Raw genomic sequence first — 25,139 nt, 5'->3', positions numbered from 1 at the left:
AAGAGGAGAAAACATGCATCACATTTTTCAGAGTGGTGTAGGAGATCTTATTTTCAGTACGAAATCACATCCACTTCTCCCCTGGTATTAGGAGCAGCTTACCTGGGGGGAGAAATCTACTGCTATATTTCTTGAGAGGCATTTTCTATATGTTCATGTATGGAACTTGTTTGTAAGTTTCCTTCAGTTAATGTAAGAGAAGATTATTACAATATGAAGGAAATGAAGTTTTTAAAAGTGAGTTCAGGTTTCTACTTACTGAGTAGAGATTGCATTGCTAAATTAGAGAAGGAACTGTGAAGTACATAATCTCATTCATTCATTTCTTTACAAGAGAGCTGCCGAATCACCTATAAACACGTCTTTCATTCCATAGAGAGAAGATGGAGAACCAGTTGGAAAAGGAAGCCAGGTTTCGGCAGTTGATAGCCCACAGTTCTCATGATTCAGCCATAGACACGGATTCTCTGGAATGGGAAACAGAAGTGGTGGAGTTTGAAAAAGACAGAGTAAGCCCAAGATAGATTGAAGACTTTAGTGTTTTATATGAATGAATTGCTTCATGTTTCGTCATTACATCCCTGGTACAATGGGTTATAAAAATAATGCTGTTTGTTGAATATGTATTTTTAAACCTTATTAATTTTAATTGTGGTTACATACCATAAATGCAGTATCTACAACAAATATCGTACCAGTCAGATATGAAAAGCTAACACATTAAGGCACGATAGACCATTATCAAAATAGACCATTGTTCCAGGAAATCTATCCCTCTTGTGGAGTACAAACCATAGATAACTTTGCCATCTTATCTTGTAAACCACACAACAGTTACCTTTATATAAAAATGGGGGGTGTGGGTGTGTGTTTGTAAATATCTAAATAAATAAACAAATATATATAATATTTTTTAAAACAAGGAGATTAATTCTTAACACTAATGATAATAATAAGACCGTGAACAAGGTTGTATTAATACATTTAATACCTGGGGGAGGAACTGAAATCTGTGTATATTAATTTATACATCTGAGATATTGTTAAAGCACCAAAGATATAAAATAAGGGCATAGTAAAAGCACTCAGTTTACAATTTCTATGTACGTACAAATGCAAATTAGTTTGAATTCCAGTTGAATCACTTGTATCATTAACAATGTTTATTAGGAGGATATGGACTTGAAAGCACTTGGTTTTGATGTGGCAGAAGGTGTGAATGAACCATACCTCCCTGGAGACTGTGGGATTTTTGTCACCAAAGTAGACAAAGGAAGTATTGCAGATGGTCGATTAAGGTACAGTGTTAACTGGTAAATCATTTGCATGCCATGTGGAAACACTTTTATTTTAATTTGCTTTGGTTGTAAAAGGGAAAAAAAAAATCAAAATATTGTGGATGGTTGGTCACCTCTTCATACTTTAAGTGGGTTCTGTTTTAGCTCCCTAATAACTTAGGCTTGGAAAATTGGTTTGATCTGAAAATTGCATTAAGGTGTCTGCAAAGCATTATGGAAATCTAGCTATTCTTGATTTACAGGTCATTTTAAAAAAAAAAAATCCCAATTTGCAATGTTGACATTTGTCTGCTGCTGCTTTGGCTGCCTCCAACACTTAACCTGTTTCTGTCTCTTCAGACTTTCCATATACTTAGATCTTCTTGAGAATTTGTGGGCAAGCTATAGTTGGGGAGAGGGGGGAAAGATTATGGATAGTTTGTGACCCAGTCCTGATGCCAAAGTGTCAATTCAAGTTTTTTGCCTCTTTCTTAAATGGAAGTAGAATCATGGATTATGCAAGCATCTGGCTCTCTCTTGGTTGGTTAAGCTCACGGAAAATTGTGTTGTCTGTACCACAAAGCTAGAAGAGACCTTCCTTTTGCATAAGTGTTAGAGGCTTGTGTTTTGAAGCAGTAGAACCAGAGCTATTGTCCAGGCTCTGCAGATGTGTGCAGGGTTTATTATGGAAAGAAGCCTCTCCATAGTTAAAGTTGCAGCCACAGTCCTATTATAAGACTGTCTTTCACCTGCCTTGTAACTCATGTTTTCAGATTTTTATATTTGAGGTCTCAATAAAAGCTGGAACGTACTGTGCCGTTTTTGTTTAACTTAAGGGAATACTCTCTGATATTAAAGGGCTCCCATTTGAAATTTTTTGAAAGTGTCTGATGAAATGCTATGTCTGCCCAACAGAATTACATCAGAATACTTCAAACATAGGTAGATTTTGAGATTGGCTCATGCACGAGACAGTTTTCAAGAACAATGAAATATTTGCGGTAACAGAGGAACGGCAAATTTAAGTGGCTTGCCAAAATCTGTGGTAGAGCCCTGACTATTGAGATAATAACCATGAGTTACTCACTTTACAAGAGTACCTACCTCTTATGAATATTGCTTGAAATATCTGTGTTTAGTTAGGCCAGCTCTAACATGGAGCTAATAATGCTTAATGTACCTGCGCAGCAGTTCCACTCAGCACATTTTTAGATACGAGGTGTCCAAGGATCAGTAACTTGACTAGGAGACGCTGAGGGCTAGTGGAGTAAGCAATGGCGGTGGAACAGGAAGACCTGGGTCTTACTCAATGTCAGTAAGAGATGCTGGGAAACATCATCCTTTTTCAGAAATTGGGACTGTTAGACAATTGAGGGTGACATATCAATGTTGTGCTAGTGGTATTATGGTCCTTTTAATTAATTATTGCATATTTGCAATGTGCAGCAAAGTACTGTTATAACATGGACTTCCTTGCCTTTGTTTTAACTGCCAGAGTGAATGATTGGTTGCTGAAAATAAATGATGTGGATCTTGCTAATAAGGATAAGAAGCAAGTTATAAAAGCTGTACTTAATGGAGGAGGAGTTATTAATATGGTGGTTCGAAGAAGGAAGTCCTTAGGCGGGAAAGTGATAACACCTCTGCACATCAATCTTGCTGGGCATAAAGGTAATTATTTACATTTGAATGCTCAGGGCAAGCTATTAGTCCACTTGCTTGAATTGTTATGACTTCCTAGATAAGGGTTCTCATTAGCTGTTTTTTAACTGAACAAGTAGTAGTGACTTAAGGATAGATTTCTTGCATGAATACTGCTAATGTATCATTTCTCACCTCTAGTTTGTCCTCTATAAGGAAGTTTATAGGAGTTCAGCTGAATAAGCTTGCAAATCCCTACAATCTTTTTCTCCACTAGAAAGTGCTTGTAAGGCTATATTAAATTTTGGGTTATCTGTAACCCTTTTCCCATTGTTTTTGTGTGTGTGTTTTTTTTTAAACGTTATTAGAAGTTAAGCTAATTTATTTCCAACTGCATTTTTATTACATGTGCTTCTATTTCATGCAGGTAAGTCAGATACCTGCTAAATTATTTGAACTGCAGGAATGAACTTGTTTTATCTTTATGGATTTCAGACAGTGGAATTAGTTTAGAGAATGGAGTATTTGCTGCTGCTGTTGTGCCCGGTAGCCCTGCTGCCAAAGATGGGTCCCTTGCTGTGGGAGATAGAATAATTGCCGTAAGTCTAAAGAACAAATGTAATTTCAATACCACAGATAGTATGAAAAAATAAATTTCCTTTTCTTTAAAACCTTTTTATTTGACTCATTTTACCATGTTTTTCTCCGTTTTAAATTTCATGATCTAATGAATAAACATGTTGGTGTTTATAGGTTGGGTGAGTAATAGAAAATACGGGCCACGTTTAGTAGTTTCATTGGTGAAGTTTTGAAAGTATGGTTGCAGTAACTCATCCTTCAGACCTATTGTGGACAATCTCACTGCCTTCCCTTTTCACAGTAAACGATAGGTAAGACAACTTAATACAAGGACTGCAGTTCAAGGAATCTTCTTAAGACCTCCATTAGAGTTTAGAAATAGAAATGATCTGGGATGACCTTATGCCTATTCTTCCTTTAAAAGTGGACCTATGTCTCCATTCCATTTCTGGATGTGTTGATTAAACTACAAGTGCTCCTGCAATTTGCAAAATCCCATGAAGGCCTGTCTTTACCTTCAGACTTCCTCTGAACTTAAGACGACTCTCCCTCTGATATACCTGCTCTTCCAGAACCAAGTTAAAGAAACTGGTTAGATTCTTGTCTCCTCCAGGATGCTACTTATCTCTTCTGGGAACTGCTGGCGGTCTGTGATCTGCTGAATAATATCTTTAAAAGTAGTTACCTATTTTATTCAGAGGAACGGATCTCAGGGAGGGTAGATTCATGCAAATATATAAAGATAAATAGAGGTGTATGCAGTGGAGAAATCATACATTAAATGCCAGCTCTAGTGAATTAGGAAGTCTGTAATTATAGTTCTGGTTAGAGCAAATCTCTCGTGTCTGAAAAAGACACATTCCCCTGATATGCAAAAAATAATCCAATTTACCAGGATACTGACGTTTTCCTTTCTGCTTCAGTTTTTTTGTTTTTTTTTGTTGGTGTAACCACCATTCGCCTGTCTCATAGAAGGTAAACTAAGACAATTGGATGCTGCTAGGTTTGTTTTGCTAATTTCCCCTTGTTTTTATGCAGATTAATGGCATTGCACTAGATAATAAATCACTGACTGAATGTGAAGCTTTGCTACGAAACTGTAGGGATTCCCTTACCCTCTCATTGATGAAGGTGAGTGTGGGGACAGGAAAGGAGGAAGTGAAGAAAAAGCTGCGAGTTTTTTTTCAGTTGATACATATTTTTGTAATTGTAAAGGGCAGAAGAGCACATTCATAAAATGAATACTGTAATGTGGAAACTCAGCTAAATGAAATGGCTTTGCCCTAGGTAGTAGTGGTTGGTCCCTGTGGGTAGTTACCACCTTTGGATGGCTGTTAGGTATTCTACAGTATGTGAAATTCAGTGGTTGCTCTCAGTTCAGTTCCCAGCAGATCGCTGTTCGCATAAAAAAAATAAACCTATCAACCGAACTGGTAATATAGCCCCCTCATTAGCATCAGCTGCAGGAAGTTTGCCTGCACATGGAAACTGAACTGTCCTCTTGCCCCCAGAAAGGGTCCCCTCTGGGTCAGGACTGAGGGTCACTGGTGGGAAAGCAGACTCTGCCCATGATAATGAATAAACGGAAGTCTTCATTCTGAAGGGCTGTCAGTAGAGAAACATTTATATTTCATACTGCGGTTGTTCCTAGAAACCCCCAACTGAGGTTAGGGGCCGATTATGCTAGGTGTGCCACATGCACACTATAAGAGTCCCTGCCCCAGAGAGCTGACAGGCTAAATAGACAGGACAGACAAAAGGTGGGAGGGGAAAACAGAGACAATAAAGGTGACTTGCCTGGTGTCATTCAGCATGGTGGTAGATCCAGAACCAGAATCCAGATCTCTGGACTTCTGGTCTAGGGCCTTATCCACTACACCATGCTGCCTCTGTGAAAGTATTTTTAAAAGAATGAGAAGGTTTGTTTTATCGATCCTCATTCAATCTGATTTTCTGTACCAGCAATCTGTGAAATTGTTAAACTTCCCCATAGTCTCCCCACCCACCCACACGCTGTCCATCGTTTCCCCCAGAATATAGGCTTATTCCTTTATGTTCATCTTCATGTTACAGTCTCTGTGTAAATTGGGAGCTTGGGGGGGAGGAGAGGGAGGTGAGGCTGTCACGTGCAAAACCCAAGTCTGCCACAGTCTTGAGTTGATTAAATATTTTTCTCCTCCTAGGTTTTTCCTCAGAGCTCATCATGGAGTGGTCAGAACATATTTGAAAACCTGAAGGATTCAGAGAAAATATCGAACTGCAGGGCTCATACATCAGAGATACAAGTTCAGAATAAAAGAAACTTGAAACACAACAGTTCAACACAGACAGACATTTTCAATCCAGACATCCTGGATGGCAAGAAGGACCAGAGCGACCAGGGGAGTGGTTCGTTCTGTGATCACAAGCCCCTTTCCAGCCGTGCTTTACGGGCAGACTCTCGCAGGAATGCTGTGCACAGCTACCACAGTAATTCAGAACACAGTCTTAGCTCCTTCAGTCCAGACACGTACGGGGAACGAGGCTATGGACTGCTTGACTTGGACCGCAGGAGGCTGCCGTTTGAGCCCACAGTAGCCGACTGCATCATGGTTGAGACCACGCTAGACAAAGGGCATGGAGCTAAGCATAGTGGTGGTACGTGGCCTAAAGTGATGGTCAATATTTCAACAGCAGAAACTGAAAAGTTCTCTGTGTACAAAAAGCCAAAACAAAGGAAGTCCATCTTCGACCCTGACACTTTCAAAAGACCACAGACTCCTCCCAAAATGGACTATCTCTCCCCTAATCAGGTGTCAGCGCATTCACCTCAGCCCTCAAAAGCTGAAGTGGCTTCAACTCCTCCAACCCCTCCCAAGAGAAGTGACTCTATTAAATTTAAACATAAACAGCAGACGAGTTCTGCATCAGACTCTACTGTAATGACTGGATCCCCGCCTACCAGCCCAGCTACTGCCCAGCCCCCAGTGTCCTTAGCACTTAAGCAGGACTCAGACACTCCCAAGGGGCGCAGCAGGAACGCTGGGCATTATTACAGGGAGGAGGGGATCGACTGCACTCATCTATCTTCAAGAAAATCTTGTGAAGATGACATTGGCTTTCAAAGAGTTGAAGAGCCAGAGATAAAAAGACCAAGACCAAAATCAGCACCTGCTTTGAGACATAAACTGACCCCTGTGCCCATTCCTAATCCTTCACTTCAGGTAGAAATTAAACATACGGAAGCACCAAAGCAGGGATGCTGGCCATTATTTTCAAAAGTGACTCAAGTTTGGGTGCCCAACTTGACTAACTTCAAAGGGGCATGATTTTCAGAGGATGGATACTCAGCACATTCTGAAAATCAGGGCCCTTCAGGGTGTCTCAGAATGGGTGCCCAAAATTGATAGTAATGAAAATATCAGCCCCTGACACCTTCATTAAAGTTCTTTTGTGTCTTGAATTACAAAAGTAATTCTCAGAGTTACAGTATCAAAAAGGCACTGATAGTTACAAAGAGGGATAACGGTGTCTCGCTTGATGAATGTTGCGTGGTGTTTACGCTCTTTAGTGCCAGATGTTCTCAGTAATAATTCTAGGTTCTCTAGTGTACGTTGACTGAAAAATTGAATTATGATGGTCAAGTTTACAAAGGTATTTAGGTGACCAAAGATGTAGATAGGCGACTAGTGGGATTCACAAAAGCAATTGAAAGTCAATGTGAGTTGGGCTCTTGAATTACATTGGTGTTTTGTAAATCTCACTAGGTGCCTATCTACATCTTTAGGTGCCTAAATACCTTTGTAAACATGGTCTGAAGTTGATAGTCGTTAAAGTGCAGTTGTACTCTGTAAATGTTGACAGTATTTATTAGGAGGATATGGACCTGAAAACTCTTGGCTTTGCTGTGGCAGAAGGCATGAATGAAAAATCCCTCCATGGAGATACTGGGAAATTTGTTACCAAAGTAGACAAAAGAAGGATTGCAGGTGGTTGATTAAGGTCGATAGGATGTTAACTGGGAGATAAAGTAAAAATGGCCGCAGAGTTAGTGTTCCCAAGGCCTACATATCAGTGGGTCACATTTTCCCTCCATTACATATGAACAGCCCTACTGTCTTTAGTGGGTTTGCAAAGATGTAACTGAGAGCAGGCAATGGAGTAGAAGGTATAAGAGAGAACAGGATTTGGGGCCTGATTCTGCAAGGTGCTCGGTATGAGAGCTGGTGGGAAAACTTCCATTAAAATTTTTCTCAATGAAAATTTAGCAATTTCTGCCAGTTTTGCTTCCTTCTGCTCCTACTTTGACTTCAGTGGGAGTTCGGTATTGGGCCTTTAATTAAACATTCTATCTGAACCAGAATAGAATCCAGCTAACTCTGCAGTGCTGACAGCATTAAAAAAGTAATAACAGCTTACTGTTGTAACTGAAGTCAGCAGATCATTACTGAATAAGCACAGGAAGCAGATGTGGCCTGTAAGAATGTGCCATTTTCAAAATAGAATTGCACTGTAAGAGACTAATATATAGGCTCCTGCTGCCTTTTGGCACATACCCAACAAAATATAAGCAAACCATTCCACATTTGAGTGCAAGGAATTTGCTTTAAATAGAATGTCAAGTTGATCCATGTGCACTGTTACTCGTATGCTTATTCTTTGAACGGTAGTCATCAGTCACCGTAAGCGCAGCACGTTTATATTGTCCTTAACGTCTAGACAAATGTTGCCTGTCATCTTTATGCTAATACAAGAAATTTGAAGGGCTCTCATTTGTGACATGGGCATTTTCTGGATAGAAAGCCAATATCTTTGTTACCAATCAAGATAGGAACAGGTGAACCTTATCAGGATATGTCAGGGTTGGTCATTAATACTTTCCAATGGGTCTTGGAGTTACAATATAGATATAGATCTATAGTTTCTGCACCCCCAACAAATATTTTTCAGATAATGAAAACACAGCATAATTTTGCAACTTACTCATTTGCAACCTTAAAGAACATGTTGAATGAGTAATGCCCATGTCAGAGAGTTTCAGGCTTGGAGATGCAAGAGTGCACACGTTTCTCTCTGGAATGTTTTGTAAATTGAGCTGTGAGGTTCAGAGCAGGGTTTAAAATAGGGTTTGTGTAGTGTCTTTTAAAAAGAATGGCATTCACAACAGTGCCTTTTATGCACTATCATAGCTAAAATAATTGCAGGGGCTGTACTTAAGCTAAAATTGGACTGTTTGAGAAGGGTTAGTGGTGGAAAATTAATGTAATTTTTTGTATTTTAAATATCTTCAAGTTACAAATTTATACACTTAACATCAGAAATGAAAATGTTCTGGTTTTCATAGTAATGCTAATAATAGCGGTATTGTAGAGGATGTTTTTCTGTTCTGATGGCTAGATTGGAAATTGATCTAGGTAGCTGTGCAGATGCTGTGTGCCTGCTACCTCCCCACAAGTGGGCAGAGCCTTGGAACCCATCAGCTGGTAAACGCCAAGGAGCAAGGGAGGCATTGTGAGCAAAGGAGTGTCACCAAGAACAATGTCTTCTGGAGCTACTCTTAGGTTGAGGCTGGTGCAGGCTATGAACTACCCCTTACTCAGGTTGAAAGACAGAGTCTTGCCCTACATGTAAATGTGAATCTATTAATGTTAAATTTATGTAAAAAATATACAGGGTGTGCAATGTGGCACAGTTTATGGGTATATTTATTTGTCGTGCTTTTTATTGTGGAATGTGCCCAGGTATCAAGGTGATTGAGTGTAACAGAGAATTTAATAAGACTGAGAAGAAAAAAAAAAAAAGAGAGAGAGATAAACAAATGGCTTTTATCATGGTTGGGTAACAATCATGTCTGCTGCTGATGCAGCAAGGAGGGCATGGCAGTAGGAATGTGTGCCTGTGTGTGTTGTTACATCTCTCTCACTATGTAACACAACTTTCCTGTCACATGAAGAAATATGAGTAGCCTTTAGTGATTCACATTCTGTATCTTATGTTTTTAATATCATGGCTTTTATGCTGTACTGTTTTTTATCTTGAAAATAGTATTGTGAGGGCTATGCATGTTTTTAAAAACTGTGCTTGCAGCTGTCTAAAGTTACTGGCATTCTTGGCTAATGAAATCTCAGTGCAAATCCGATTTCCTCACTCACCCATGCCTGTTCACTCTTTGTTAAAGCAGACAATGTAGAAATGTGTATCCACAGCCCAAACCGGCTCTTTCAGCTGACCTGTTAAAGCAGCCAGAAAAGAAGTTGCTCCACCTGCACCGGAAAGCGGAGACTGAGTGCTACACCTTCAGGCCCAGCAGCCAGTCTTGCTTTAGGCAGCCATGTGCTCTAATGGCCAGGGGGAAAAAACAAGTGTAGAATTTGTTTTTAAACATCTGTTTTTGGAGGGGTTTATTGTTGAAACCGTGTGGGACCAACGGATTTTAAGAAAGAATTTGAATAGGGGGGCAGATGTTTTGCACGTATGAAGAGGGAGTGAGTTCCAACGTAGGCCTCCATTAAGCAAGATAATTTGCCAGGTGCATAACTTTTAAGCGTCTGAGCAAGCCCCTTGAAGTCACTGGGCCTGTTGACATGCTCGGAGTTACACATATGCCGAAGTACCTTGCTGAACCAGGGCCGTAAAGGGGGAAGAAGGCATGAGGAGGACAGAGAGTCCACAAGAAGGACTGGAGGGCCATAGGTAATGGATTGGGAGAGTCCTATGGGAGAGAGTGAGAGCTGAGATGTAGGCAGAGAGGAGCTTGAAGATGAAGACAACATGAAAGAACAGTGAAGAATAATGAAGGAGGGGAGTGATATCAGCGAAGTGGGGGGATCAAAGCATAATAATCAACATCAAGTGATCACCAGCAAGTTATTTTTGTACTAGTTTATACAAAGCTTTCTGGATTAGTTGCAGATTAAATTCTGCACTTTGCTTACAGGTACAGAAATACACTCCAGCCAGTGAAGAGCATCTCTCTCCGGAGCTCCAGGAGTGGGCGCCATATTCACCAAAACGTTCCACTAGGCACAGCGATGGTTTTGTGTCTTCCTCCTTGTACACTGGAGCCATGTCGGCAGGTTAGTGATGATGACCTGGATGGTAATGTCGGTAATGTCATGGTGATAATTTTTCCTCATTTTTAATGTTCTGACAGCAAGCTAGACTTACTTGTTTTGTGTTCAAAGCAGAATTCCGTTTGTAGATACGAAGGCCAAAAGTGACCACTATGATTGTCACACTGTCTGGAGTGGTTCATGACCGTGAGTGCCAACCTCAGGGCAGACTGTCAAAAAGCAGGTTAAAGCGGCAAAGAGTCCTGTGGCACCTTATAGACTAACAGACATATTGGAGCATAAACTTTCATGGGTGAATACCCACTTCGTCCGATGCATGCAGTGGAAATTTCCAGAGGCAGGTATAAATATGCAAGCCAAGAATCAGGCTAGGGATAACGAGGTTAGCTCAATCAAGGAGGGCCTAAAAAGCAGGTTAGACACTTTGGTGTCTAAATTAGTGGTATGTTCTTTAATTAGATTTCACCAGTCCAGTAACAAATGTGAACTCCTAAAGCACTATAACAGTCTTACCATGGAGTCACAGACAGTCCCTTGGGCATTCCTGTCTGTCTTGCCATTCCGTTAAGCTGCACTTCATTATGGTGGGTGCTATACACCAAAGATCACAAAAGATTCAAGTTGCACTGTTCAGACCTAACCAGGGACCTGGGGGTTTATTTTAAGAGAACTCATGAATTTAGAGACTCAGAACGGTTATTCATGCTTCACAAGGATCTCGGAAAAGATCTTCATGCTAAGTGGAGAGGCAGCGTAGTCTCATGGATACGGCGCTGGAGTGGGCATTTAATAGATCTGGATTCTAATCCTGTCACTGCCACTAACTTGCTGTATAGCCTTGAGCAAGTCACTTTCTGTGCCCCTTTCACCTCCCACCCTTTGTTCTGACAAATTACACTGTAAGGTCTTCAAGGCTCTTATTTGCCTAGCCCATGGGGGCCTCTGGGTGCAATTTTAATATAAATACTGTCTGCCTTCTCCAATCAGATTGAAACTGCTCATCCGAGAGGTTTACTTTAATTACGAAAAAAGCAGTGTGAGACGACTGTGTGAAATCAATAGCAAAAATGAGCGTTTTCTTGCAGGAAATGTTAGAAAGCAGCTATTTGAGTTTCATTGCCTACCTTTTTAAAAAACAACAATAACAAAAACCACACTGTAGAATTGATGTACTGGCTGATGTGGTGACCAGCAGGAGCATCTCCCTGGCCATTGGTAGTTAGAAATATCTCCCCAGTGTCTTTCAAAATAGTGGTTTAGTGTGGTTTGCATTTGAACTGGCATAGAGGATCTCGGAGAAAAAAAATGTATCGATATGTATTTGCCTGAGTTTAGTGAGCCAGGGTCTGAGGTATGTCCATTCAGCAATTCTCAAAGCCAAGGTCCAGCTCAAATAGGTGTGAAGTTTAATTTGAATATTGTTCACAGTTCTTGTTTGTGCCTCTTTGGTTATCATCCTGATGGTCACTGAATTACTGGCTGACAGCAGAAAACTCATTCAACCTCTGTGCCTCAAGTTACCCACCTGTAAATGAGGATATTATTTAATCAATATTAGTAAAACAAAGAGTTCTTTATCCCTATAGCATCTCTCATCCAAAGTATTTTAAAATGTAATAATAAAACTATTATTAATTAATAACTGTGACTTTATTGAAAAGTATTTTCACTAAAAAAGCCCTTTCCTTATTTTTATATAATAGTGCCCTTAATTTTAGAACAAAGCTCATCAAAGTATATCTGACAGTAAATATTCATTCTTTGTCTTGCAAAATGTTTCTGCAACTGTGAAATACGATACCAAAACTTCTGTTGAACAACATTTTGTCTGATAGTAAAGTATGAGTTTACTTTCAATAAAAATCCTAAATATTGAGATTCACATATAAATATCAGTTTCACAGAGTTGTGAATTGTTATCGTCTAAGGTCATAGGACACTATAGAAGTTGGAAGTGCACAAGCCCACTGAAGAGGAAAAAGAACAATTGTAGCTGCGATCAGTTTTTTGTGCGCCACACTAAAATTGGACCTCTAGCTAATTATTATTCAGCTAAAAGTATGGAACTATTTCAGTTACATGTTTGACACTATCATGACTTTGAGAAGGGAGAGGACATCTTTTTGGTGGGCAAGTAGATTTTGTTCAATAAAACAATCTGAATAATGGTTTGAGCCTTGGAGCTAGGTATTCAGCTTCCCACTTTACTAGGGATTTGCATAAATGTTACAGGCAAATGACTTTATTCCAGCATCTTGAGTATGCCTAGAATATTTGTGTGAATTTAACTAGGAAAAACTCATACCATATATTTTGTCCACTTTAAAATAGGTACTGTACCGAGAAGTTTAGCACCATGTCCTGCAGTAACTGCTGTCCTGAGAAATCCAGTTTATACTGCTTGGAGCCACAGAGTTCACACCAACAATTGCCCATCTGTTGCCAGCCAAATCTGCCATCAGCACCTGCATCCCAGGTATATATTCAGAACTTCACAACCTTAGATCTTTAATTTATTTATAAATAAAATCAATCAGAGAAAGCTGCTTCCTGCTGTGCACTTTGGTCCCCACAGAGGAGAACACTATACTAGTGCAGCATAATGTAAAATAATAGTTCTGTTGCACCTTTTATCTGAAAATCTCAAAGCACTTTACAAACGTTATGTAAAGGCAGTGACTTCTTCCTATGTAATGTTACTATGGGCTTCCCTGAGAGAGCCCTGCAACTTTGGCTTGGACATTTTTGCCTGAAAATGATTTACTCTGAAAGTAAAGGAGGAAGTGACTGCAAAGACTGTAGAAAATTCAGCTGGCTCTTCAAGTTAAAGGTAATTAAAAACTTACCCTGATCAGAAACGTTTACTGATGTTTTGTTGTCTCCCACTGGCTCAACTCTTTGATCCATTTGGAATTTCCATAGTTAAATGGCTTTGAAAATTTGAACCCTACCTATGTTTGAAGACAACAAATTATAATTGAGCAAAGTTATTAACCGTTATTGTGGATTTTTTGGGCCCAACTCTGCTCTCGTTGGCAAAGTCAGAGATCAAACCCAATTCCTGTTTCTCTACTTTAATTATTAAACCGACACCTTATTCATGGTTAGGTTATATTAGTATATATTTTGCAAATATTTAAAATTGTACCCATAAGCTTACTAGAAAAAGAGTGAATTTATCATGAAGTACATATTCTGTAGAAAGCATAGGGAGCTGAATTAAGGCCCACAGAAATTACTTCTGTTGAACTGAGAGTCAGTGCACCGTCTGTATAAGAATCTGATATATGAGCACTGAACTCTGACTTCCAACTCAGTAATAATCTATTAGCATATTTCATGAAGAGGAGATATGTTTCTCATAATATACATAACTCAGTCTCAAGAACAATTTTTGGAGATTGCAGTCTATGTGGTGTACAGTAATATGCTAGGTAGCTGATATTCACATTGGCAAACATTTATTCAGTGTTATGTCAGGAAGTCCTAGGTATGTATTATCTGGGACTGGCTTGAACAAATGTCTTCTCAAAACAAAATGGAATACTTTGTAAAATACAGCTGTCTGTGACTCAGCAATTTTAAGGATGTATTGCAGTGAAGTTAATGGATTAAATTGCTGTCCAAATAAGTATGAGAGAATTAAAGCAAAGTAGCAATGGCACTGAGCTACAACGTACGGCTGTAGATACTTTTCAGGTAGTCTTTCACTGCTCGGCGGGGTTGGGTTTCTTCCTGTTCCTCTGGTTGGCTGGGGTAATGCTAGTTTTGAAGGGAGTGTTTTCTGAAGACACTATAACCTACTTTGTTTTTGATGCAGTGCTCAGCACCAAGGTCGCCTGAGTTTGGACCTAAGTCACAAACACTCCAGTGATTATTCTGAAAACTCACGGACGAGAGCATCACATGGTTCAAATTCTTTACCATCCAGTGCAAGACTTGGTAATTAGCATTTCAAATTTGTTTATGCAAAGTACTCTGTTTACATCTAAGACAAAGCAGAGAAAATTCCACCCCACTCAAAGCATCCGTCATAGCTGTCAGAACCTTAAGGGTCCATTGTTTTTCCTTGTTTCAAGTTTCTGGCTCTTACAATTTAAGCTTCCATTCTCCTCACTGAGAAGATTTCAGTGAAACTCCTTTTACAACCTGTCTGCCTCTCCTCAGTATGTCATAGCTGAGTGGTGCAAGACACTTCTTTCAGCTGTTGCTGTGTGGAAGGCAATTGTGTGGTGACTGGTGTCAGCAGCTAGAAGGATTTCGCAAATATAATTTTGAGATTGGGAGGTGAGATGGGAAGAGAGAAAGGAGGTAGCTCCAGAAGGAAGGCATAGATATTACCACTGATCAAATACTTGTGTAGGGCTTACCTAACAAAGTATTACATTGTGGAAAGATAAGAGTGTATTAAATTGTTTTATGTCCACCTTAGACAGTTCTGATATTTACATTTGGGTCTGTATCTATTCCAGCAAAAATAAAATATATGCATACTTCATGGCAATAGTCTTTAACATTACATAGACCTTTTAATTCTGAAATATTTTAAACTGTATAAACAAGAATCTCATGATCCATCACTGAAATACAACTACGTCTCTGGCAGAACATGGCAGCTGTTTAGCAGTACAACAAAAAATTACATGTCCGTTTAGGACAGGAAGTGAAATATCTTATCCATTGAAACTAGTGTAGGTAATTGGAATACAACTGAATTCTTTCAAAATGTGCTAGTGGAAGTTCAATGACCACAGATGATCAGGACCTGTCTTACATCTCAGTCATGTAAATTGGCCAAAAAATATTTTAAAGAGTTCTTTGGTGCCCAAATAAGTATTAGATAGGTCAGTCATTTTGTAGTACCCAGTAATGGTGCATTTTAAGCAATGCCGTAGCTGTACTAGCTGTTTGAACTAGGAAGTTTGCCAGCCATGAAAATGGTATTATAAAGGGATTTTTTTTTTTTTTTTTGGTAATGCCTTGATTCTGCTAGGAGAACTGGACTCTTGCCCCTACATAGAGACCATTTAGCTTGTCTTTGAAAAATCAGAGCCTAAATGTGTTTTATCCGTTTGCATTTACATATGTCATAAATTGTGATGTTTTCTTGTTATAAAATAGGTTCTTCCAGCAACTTGCAGTACAGGACGGAAAGAATTAAGATCCCTTTAACCCCAAGGTATCCGAGATCCATCCTGGGCTCTGACAGGGGTAAAGTCTTCTATTCTTAACTTTTTATTTGTTGCCAACCCTGAGCATTAAAAATTCATGAGATAGGTCCCCAAAAGATAGTTTTAAAAATTATCGGATTTTAAAATTATTTTTTCAAGGATTTTTTCATAACTACAAGGAGTACAAGGTTCCTTTTAACTTTTCCAAATGAAAGCACTTGATTCCAGGAGCTGGAGCTTCTTGGAAAACATCAATTATCACAAGTCTCCTGATAAAATAGTGTGTGTCAACACAGCGCTCTGTAAGAGTTCTAGTCCCATATGAAGTCATTTCCTAATTTTATAATAGCGATGAAATGACTTCATAAAAGGTGTGTGCTTAATTTTGTTCGCTCTAAAACACTGTATTCTTTGGCAAATTGAAGTCTTTCTAAACGAGACATGAATTTACAATTTAAAGGATTTTACATATTAATATTTTGCTTACATAAAGCATTCTTCATCAGAGGACTTAAACATTTTACAAATTTATTGAATTATTAGAAATATATACAACTGTTCAAATTATTTTCAGGAAACAATTTATTCTTTTCATTTAGCCCTTTTTTTCTGTTAATGAACTGTACAGCAGAACAGATTTTAATTCTTCAGAGAATATTTTACACAAGTAGAATTCAGCCTGTAAATTGCTTGAAAGTTCTTCACTGCCATTATTGCTTTGAGTATTTTGTATCCATAATTAAATACTAAAGATGCTTTAATTGGACATATATAGGTCATGTGTTATGTTACTGTATCCTGACTGAAGGAACATAGCTCTTATAAACAAGTTTCTTTTGTGATTACTAACTTCAAATTTACTTTCTGCAACGTTCCCTGGTGCAGCAAATGATTGATTTGAACTTTCCTGCTGGTCAGCTTGTTCAGTCAAATATTCCTGGGGATAAAAAATAGTCAAAGAAAATTTTATTTAAAACTGTAGATGTTCACAAATAATTTTTTTCACTATTTGACCTGTAGATTATGTGCATGGACTTGTGCTGCTTACGCTCTGTTGTTGTTTTGAAACGTTTCATAAGGCATTCTGTAGCCAGAACCCAGGAGAGTGGATAAAGATCCTTTGAGACTATCCCTAACATTCAGATCTTTATTTCATTTTTACCTCGATTTTCTTTATTTCATTATGATGTCAGGACTTTCCATTACTCAAGTGCATTTATATATTCCGTTAAAGGAGCTTGCCTGTGACCGGTTCTCACTGTTATAGTTTCAAGCCAGTGCTCTCAATTTCTAGAGCAGTATAAGTCAACTCACATTTGAAAGGATATTGCATGTCTAAATATCTTCTCATGTTTATGTAAACTATGTATCACATTTGTATTGTGGGTGTGTATGTCTTTTAATGTCTCTTCAGATTCCTCCAATGCAAGACATTTACAATAAGCACTACATACAAAAAGTGAATCCCTTTCTTGTATTATTACAGGTTCACTGTCACATTCTGAATGTAGCAGTCCTAGCCTGATAACCCCTCCACAGTCACCACTGAACCTGGAAACATCATCTTTTGCCAGCAGCCAGTCACAGAACTCCCTTTCTACGTTACCTAGGATTTCTATTAGCCCAGTATCAACTGGAGAGCGTAGAAAAGATAGGTAAGGTGATAGTTGTCATCATCTTTCATACAAATATACCTGAGATCATCTTGTTTGATACTTAGAGTGAAGAAATGTAAACAATTGGTTGTGCAAAATCAGGAGTATATTATACGTGTTGAGGTGTAGTTTAAGTACTGTTACTTTTTTTTATTATTATTATGTATGTGTTGTGAAAAGCTTGTGTAACATACTCTTCCTTCAGAAGTTTTAGGGTAGTGTTACAGCTTCCAGAAACAAAATGAAGACCCTAAAAGTAGTTTGTGGTTAATGCTAAACTTTTTAATGTGACTGGCCACCAGGCCTAACCATCATGTGTATTTGCTGTGATTTGGCAGGATTCAATCCAAGCAGATCTCTTCAACAAGGTTAAAATTCAGGACGCTGGCTATGATCCTGCAAACATGTTTGTACACACTTAACTTTACTACCATGAGTAGTTCCAGTGATTTTAATGGGATTATTCACAGTAGTAAGATTAAGTGCTGCTGAATGTTTGCAGGTTTGGAGCCTAAGTATGATGTTGGGTTTTTAATATAATATAGGTTTTCTTTGATGTCACATCCCTGTATCTGATAATGCACATTCAGCTTGTGTTAATTAAATTTGGACTTCTGGTTTTACTTTTATTGTAAAAGTGCTACCTCTGCATTTGTCAGAGTTTACATAAACTCAAAATATCAAACAAAAAACCATTGACTCTAAGGGCCAGATTTTTATTTATACTAAGGCCTCTTTACACCATTTTGGCAGAATAAAGAAACCTTGATGTGGGAGTAGATTACATTTGTATGCACTTTAAGACCCCTGATTGTATAAATAGCAACCTGGCGCTCAAAATATAAATAATCCAATAACAGGGGCATTCTATATAAAATACTAAAATAATGCTTAAATCTTGCACAAAATTTTATCAGGTTTCATCACGGGGTAACTGAAGATATTTCAGCTATTTTTATTCCACTATGTATATATTGTACTGTACATTGCTGTTTTGAAAGTGACTGTAAAAAGCACATTGTGGAGCTTTATTTATTAATTCACCCTGATTAGCGCAACTGTATTCAGTTTTCAAGTAAAAAGATGCTTTCTGCTAATGGTCAGGTTCAGTTGTAAGCCTGTAGGGCTGACGATCAAGCTGGGTTTTTCCCCTTCTTGCACATAACTAATGGAGAGAGTGGTTTGGCAGCACAAATGATGTGTTCAGTGACACCTGTGTGATCTCATATTTCTGTTAATGGGGCTACACAGGTATAAGTGCTTGGAATTTAAAGAATTCTGTTGATGTACTAGCAAGAGTAAAATCCTGCTCACTTTTAGCCATTTTGACTTTGCTGGGCTTGTGTGGAAAAAGCAGACACATAGGGTAAGGATCTGCTGAGTAAGAAGGTGCAGTTTTTACTTTTTGCATTATGATCCCAGTTCATGAAAGCATCCCTACTGAGGACAGCTGATGTCCTGAATAAATGGGACTTTTCTAAAAGTTTTATGTGCTTTAAAAGACTTAGTCATCCCCCCAATCTCCCAAAAATTTTAACTCGCTGTAACTTTTTCAAGGTGAGATAATACGAATCAAAAATATCAACATTATTTACGATGATAACGAAAAACAATTTAACTTTTAAAAGCAGACCAAAAAGAAGGGATCAGTTTAAAACATTCTTGTAACCTCATAAAGTGAATGTTACAGCAGAAATAAGTGTTACATTTGATAACATTACTAATCAAGTTAGATACCTTTTAAACATTATAATTTTTCCATTATTATTATAGATGCTCTGCTAGCTGTGCATTACTAATTAATTTCCATCTGCTTTTAGTAGAATCCCAAGATAATGCTAGTTCTATCTGTTTGAAAATTGTGTACAGGAATAGAGGTGTTCAGATTTGATTTCCAAGAAAGTGCACTCCAAATATATTTTAAAACATGGAATTTGGGCAAAACCATATGTTTTCAGCAACACTCCTTCCCCCACACAATGGAGAAATTCAAATATACATGCAGTAACAGGTTAGAGAACAGGTTAAGGGGTAGTAAATAAAGGTGCCAAAGATATGACTGGAGCTTTAGGGGGAGAATCCAATTTACTAAATTTTGCATTGCCGTATTATATGTGATTGCATCCTATTCCTAAGAATGTGATATGAGATAAGCTGCATCTGTCTACAGAATGGATTAAGTGTCCTAAAGAAGTGGACATTTAATTGCTGTCTTTGAACAATTTTCAGGTTTCTGGCACTTAGCACATCTCAATTAATATAACAGCATATAAAAGAACTTTTAGTTTTTGGTTTAAAGTAGATTAAGTGTGCTTGTAGTAATACATGTTGAAAGAGAGAATACAACCATAAATGTTGTTTTTACAATAATAAAGGGGAAAGAGGTCCACCTTGTTCTCCCACCTCCCCCTTTCCAAAGCTATCTGTCAGTCACTTGGGTGCTTTTGGAAATTTTACCCAGGGAGCCGGCAGCACCATTTTATAAGCACCCTCTAGAACAGTGGTTCTCAACCTATTTACCATTGTGGACCACAAATGCAGCTGTCTGTGTTATGGGGGCCGCATCCACACACTGCTGATTGGGCCGTAAGCAGGCCGCAGGTTGAGAACCGCTGCTCGAGAAGGTTAATGTTTCTATTTGCATGTACCATGAAAGCCCCCAGTGGTACAGGAGAGTGTGTCTTGATCTGCCATTTTGAAGGGGTTAGAATTGGGCACCACATTAAAAATTATAGGTCCCAGGCAGTTGTGATTTGTTCTGCCTTTAGGAGCAAGGAGTAGAAATTGCACCTTCTGCTAGGAAACTCACAGAAAGACTTATTTACCTTACCTAACATTTTATAACACTGCTATTCAACAAGAAACAGACATATAAATCAGATAACAGTACTGTAAATGGAGGAAATGATGGGGAGAAAACTGCACCAGGCTTTCCTTCTAAAATAATGTGTATAGACTATTCTCTCATTATACGTATTAGTGTCTGTTACTATTGTGTGTCTAAGTGTTCTTTTCTTCTCAAATCTTCTGCATCTTTCAGATATCTGTTCCGTAATAGGTCTTTTCTGAGAATCCCTCTGGCTCCTAGGCCTAGGTTCTCATCACTAAGGAGTTTGAGGTTGGCCTGATATAAGGTTGTCCTTCTCAAGCAGCATTGCGCACCTTGTGCTATTTTACATGTTTGGATAATTTCCCTCAAGGAGAATTTGCATGGTAATTGTAATGCTACCATGCAAACTGCTGTCTTCAAGCTTGAGTTTGCAACTGCTTAATTTTCATTACTAATTTGCGTTTCCCTGTGTACAAGTATAAAACTGATATTGTGTATTGGCTTCTCTTGGTTCACCACCTTATTATTTACAATGTTTATTTTCACTGGATATTAAGATTTCTAGCATTTATAAACTGTAAGGCACCTTTCTGGAATATGGTTTGTAAATTGCATATTATATATAGTGGTTTACTTTTATATAATATGAATGTGCAGGTTTATTTCCTACCTGTTTCACCATCTTAGTGTTTATAATTCACATTTTCCATAACTTTTTTTTGTGCAGTCATGTATCTAGAATTGTGTGTCTGATATAAATTTAGTTCCACCACTATACGTTGCATGGTGTTTAAGGAATGCATAGGCCGTTTACAGTATTTTTAGTAGCTTTTTAAACCAGTCTTAATATTCCACTTCAGATACATAGTGCATGTCGCTTTTCAATATTATGCACAAATTGTGCCATTTTGTCCAAATCAATTTTTAACAATTTCCTCTTAAAGGCCGTACATGGAAGAACCACGCCATGTTAAAGTGCAAAAGGGTTCTGAGCCACTAGGGATTTCCATTGTGAGCGGAGAAAACGGTGGGATATTTGTGTCTAAAGTAACTGGTGGGAGCATTGCCCATCAAGCTGGCCTTGAATATGGTGATCAGTTACTGGAGGTAATTTTGTTTGCTTAACATTTCTACTACTTAGTAAACAAATGCAGTTGTGTGAATATAAAAATAATACAAAATATCTTGTGAATGAGAATCTCTCTCTCAAAATATAAATGATACAATAACTGGGATATTCCAGATCATAATTATAATTTTTTAATTCTATATGAAGTTTCATCACAAATTATTCATCAGTTTTTACTTTACTAAGTGTGTTTTGTATAAAGGATAATGCTGCTTTGAAGGTGGCTGTGTAGAAGGGACAAGTCTTCTGCTGCAGTGTTTGTGGAAGATAGATGTATCTGAAGCAAAACCATGGAGCCAAACAACCGTAAACCTGGTGTTTGAAATTCGTAGCCGGATCCAAAGTTTGTGTCTTGAACCCATCTGTACTTAAAATCATTTCTCATTAGGGTTGCTAATTTTGGTTGGATATATTCCTGGAGATTTCATCACATGACATAATCTTTAATTAAATATTAATCTTTAATTCCTGGAGACTCCAGGCCAATCCTGGTGGGTTGGCAACCCTATTTATCATGGTGTAATGTGAACTAGCAAATATTCAAACAAAAAACAACTTTAGGTGCTATTTCGCAATCTTTGCAGTACTTCAGTAGAGTGCTATCTGTCATCCAAAAAGAAAAGCATTTCAGGATTGTCATCAAGTTGTCCAATTTTAAAGTTGTATTGATTCCTCCAAAGGAGTAATTAAATAATAAAAGAAAAATCAATAATTCTATAGCCGTTCTTTCTTCCCCTTCTTCAGACAACCATCTCGCAGCAATCCCACAGATTGAGAGACTCGTGTTTCAAAAAACAGCATCAACAAATCAGGATGCTGCAAGTCCTATAATGATTTTGCTGGTTTTCCTTTGAAAATTGGATGTCTGATGTCTTATTTATTCATTCTAGTTTAATGGAATAAATCTGAGAAATGCTACAGAGCAGCAGGCTCGACTGATCATTGGACAGCAATGTGACACCATAACTATTCTGGCTCAGTACAACCCACATATGTATCAACTTGGCAATCACTCACGATCGAGGTAAAAGTAGCTAGACCTTGAAAATGCTATTGTCTGGTCTGTGTCATTTATCAAGATATTAAAAACATTCTAAACTAACACTATTAAAGATGTTTTGATTAAAAAATATGAGTGCTTAGAAAAAACAAAACAAGGTGAATAGCATCCATTTTAAAACCAAGGCATTTGTTTTATTTTGTTTAAGACTAAACAAGGAAAAATTTACTTTTCAGAAACATGAAACTAAAAACAAAAAATGTGTTCTTTTCTACCACAGTAATCACACATTGGTTTGCTTTAGGAGCGCTAGTAGCATTGACACTTTGTCAAAAGAGTACTGAAGTTTTGGGTTTTTTTGTTTTTTTGTTGTTGTTTTTTTGCAAAGTCTGTGCAATTATATATAGGCTTTTTTAGGAATTTTCTCAGAGTTGGGGGGGAAGAGCCTACTGGCCTTTGAAGAGGGGACTTTTATCTAAAATATACCTGACTACATATCAAAAAATAAGGGACTGTTTCTGTAAGAATCCACTTGGATCTTTAGAAACAGGCTGGTTCAAGCAAAAAAATCTACCCTCTGGAGAGACTACCTGGACGTTCACAAAGGTGAACTGTAGTGTTCTTAAGAGGGAAAAAAGCAAGTTAATGACACCATCAATATTTAAGCAGCCACATTCCTTGGTCAGCTTTAGTTGTTACTGATGTCCTCTGCTTGTAGTAGGCGCATACTGTGATAAGCTCAGGCCTTGTCTACGCTACAGGGAAAAGTCGATCTAAGCCATGCAATTTGTGTTACATGAATAGTGTAACTCAAATCGATGTAGCTTAGATCTACTTATTGTGGGGTCCACACTACACTCTTCACTACACCCGCTAAATTGACCAACCACCAATGCATCGATTGCCACACGTCGATTCCCTGGTAAGTGTAGACAAACCCTCAGTATAAATGCTAGCTAGGTAACTCCATGCCTGCAGACACTGCAGGTAAATAAAACATCCCAACCCGCCAGCAGCTTACCCTGACAGGCCGGGAGCCAAAGTTTGCCAACCCCTGAAATATGAAAGGGTCATACAGTTTTTACCTATTCATCTTGGGGGGCCGGCTTATAAACAAACGGGCTAATGAACAAGTATATACGGTATTTATTCAGAAATAACAATAAAAAGCAAAAATATACTAGTGAGGCGTATAGTTCCCTACAGAAACCAAGGACCTAACTGGGAGATCTGCACAGAGAAGTCTTGCAGAACAGAACCCAAAGACATTAGCTATAACAGTAATGCAAAGTTGCCTAGAAAGAAATTTAGAAGGCTTATACTGTTGCACTATTTTGAGATTTCTCATCTGATTTCAACTTGATTTTAGCCCAGATTGAGATTCCAGGGAAAACCAGTATCTGAATTATGAATGTTCGTTGATATCTGAAGTTAGTTTGGTATTTGTTGGACTGTTAACATTTATCAGTATATTTTACACCCTCTCTCGCTCTCTGTTTAGTTCTCGCTTAGAACCAGTGAGCAATCATTCCACTCCTCAAGGCAGTGGAGCTGCAACCCCCGACAATCATTCCATAATTGATACTGTGAGTGAACAGGATGAAGGAACAATGACACCTCCATCCAAACAAACCACACCGACAACTAGTCCCCGGGATTCCATGAGGTAAGTAGTCTGACCATGTCATTTTCTGTTTTCCAAAATTGTGGGGGAGGACAAGACATGAAATGAAACGTGCTTCCTGAAGTGCACTGACATTTTTCAATAGACAGGAGCACATGGCTTGAGATAAAACAATTTCCTTGTTTCTTGCAGACCTATTTGAGAAGCACTTCAAATACAAATGTAGCAACAAGATTAGTTTAATTAAGAACCATATAGGAAGCATGAAGTTGAAGTTAAAAATGGGATGCTTATGCTCTAGAGATGTAATAAGGAGGGAAATAGACTGCTTTTCTTCTTGTTGCACTTGAATTGTAAATGAGCAGCTAATACACTTTTTTCAAATTGCTGTCAAAAGGGTCCCTGTGGACACAAACAAGAGGACCCCTGAACCAAGAAATGTTGTCATTAAAAAATCCCAAGTGGAGCTTGGAATCCAGATATGTGGTGGAAACCTGCATGGAATATTTGTGTCTGATATAGAAGATGACAGCCCAGCAAAAGGACCTGATGGACTAGTAACAGGAGACATAATACTTGAGGTAAACTGTGAAGATACAAAATATAGAAGACATATTCCCTTCTAACTTTTCAAATTTTTAAAAAAAGCATGTAGCTTGAGAGCATGCCTGATGGTAGTCCAACAAATTGGTTGTTGCTACTAGATTCCTTACAGCAGGGCACTTTCTGGCAGGTTTGACAGCTACATGCAGTTGCCCGTAGGAACTACGTTGTTCGCTTTTATGTTTCTGTCCTGAAGCATTCTTTTCTCCGCTTCATGTTAGGCCTTGCTTACACTAGGGGCACTTGGCAAAAGTCCCCCCCCCCGACCAGTTCATTTTCACCAGTGTTAGTAACCCTGGAAAACCTAGTGCAGACTGATGGCCCTTCCAAGTGTGAAAAATGTCTAAGTGATGGTATGAGAACTCAGAGTCTGTGTGAAACAAGAGCTCTGAGATCTGTGAACTGTCCCCATCATTTCAATGGTGTGTTACGTTGCAAGTCTCTTAAGTGTTTAAATGCCAACAGGAACTATTTCACAGGTGATCATTTTAGCAGAAATGTGCTTATTTTTCATTGTTGGCTGGAGTGGCAACTGGGACAGGGCAACTAGTTGCTGGGAAATGTGAAATTACCGTTAT

General features: G+C 38.4%; 1 protein-coding gene across 2 annotated transcripts in view; it reads left to right on the top strand.

The window, feature by feature from the left end:
- The window catches only part of DLG5 (discs large MAGUK scaffold protein 5), a 192,091-nt gene that overhangs the window by 147,222 nt on the left and 19,730 nt on the right, over positions 1–25,139 (top strand). For both annotated transcript variants that reach the window (XM_037905726.2, XM_037905728.2), the window contains 15 exons: positions 377–509; positions 1,171–1,298; positions 2,773–2,948; positions 3,414–3,517; positions 4,536–4,628; positions 5,681–6,700; positions 10,414–10,552; positions 12,881–13,025; positions 14,370–14,491; positions 15,671–15,760; positions 17,207–17,375; positions 21,150–21,312; positions 22,225–22,358; positions 23,836–24,000; positions 24,356–24,539. In XM_037905726.2, coding sequence (XP_037761654.1) covers positions 377–509; positions 1,171–1,298; positions 2,773–2,948; positions 3,414–3,517; positions 4,536–4,628; positions 5,681–6,700; positions 10,414–10,552; positions 12,881–13,025; positions 14,370–14,491; positions 15,671–15,760; positions 17,207–17,375; positions 21,150–21,312; positions 22,225–22,358; positions 23,836–24,000; positions 24,356–24,539 — 2,965 coding nt within the window. The remainder of the gene's footprint in view (positions 1–376; positions 510–1,170; positions 1,299–2,772; positions 2,949–3,413; positions 3,518–4,535; positions 4,629–5,680; positions 6,701–10,413; positions 10,553–12,880; positions 13,026–14,369; positions 14,492–15,670; positions 15,761–17,206; positions 17,376–21,149; positions 21,313–22,224; positions 22,359–23,835; positions 24,001–24,355; positions 24,540–25,139) is intronic.

This window comes from Chelonia mydas, chromosome 7 (genome assembly GCF_015237465.2).
Source record: "Chelonia mydas isolate rCheMyd1 chromosome 7, rCheMyd1.pri.v2, whole genome shotgun sequence".
Classification (NCBI taxonomy): Eukaryota; Metazoa; Chordata; order Testudines; family Cheloniidae; genus Chelonia; species Chelonia mydas.
This window is presented reverse-complemented; position numbering and strand designations above follow the sequence as displayed.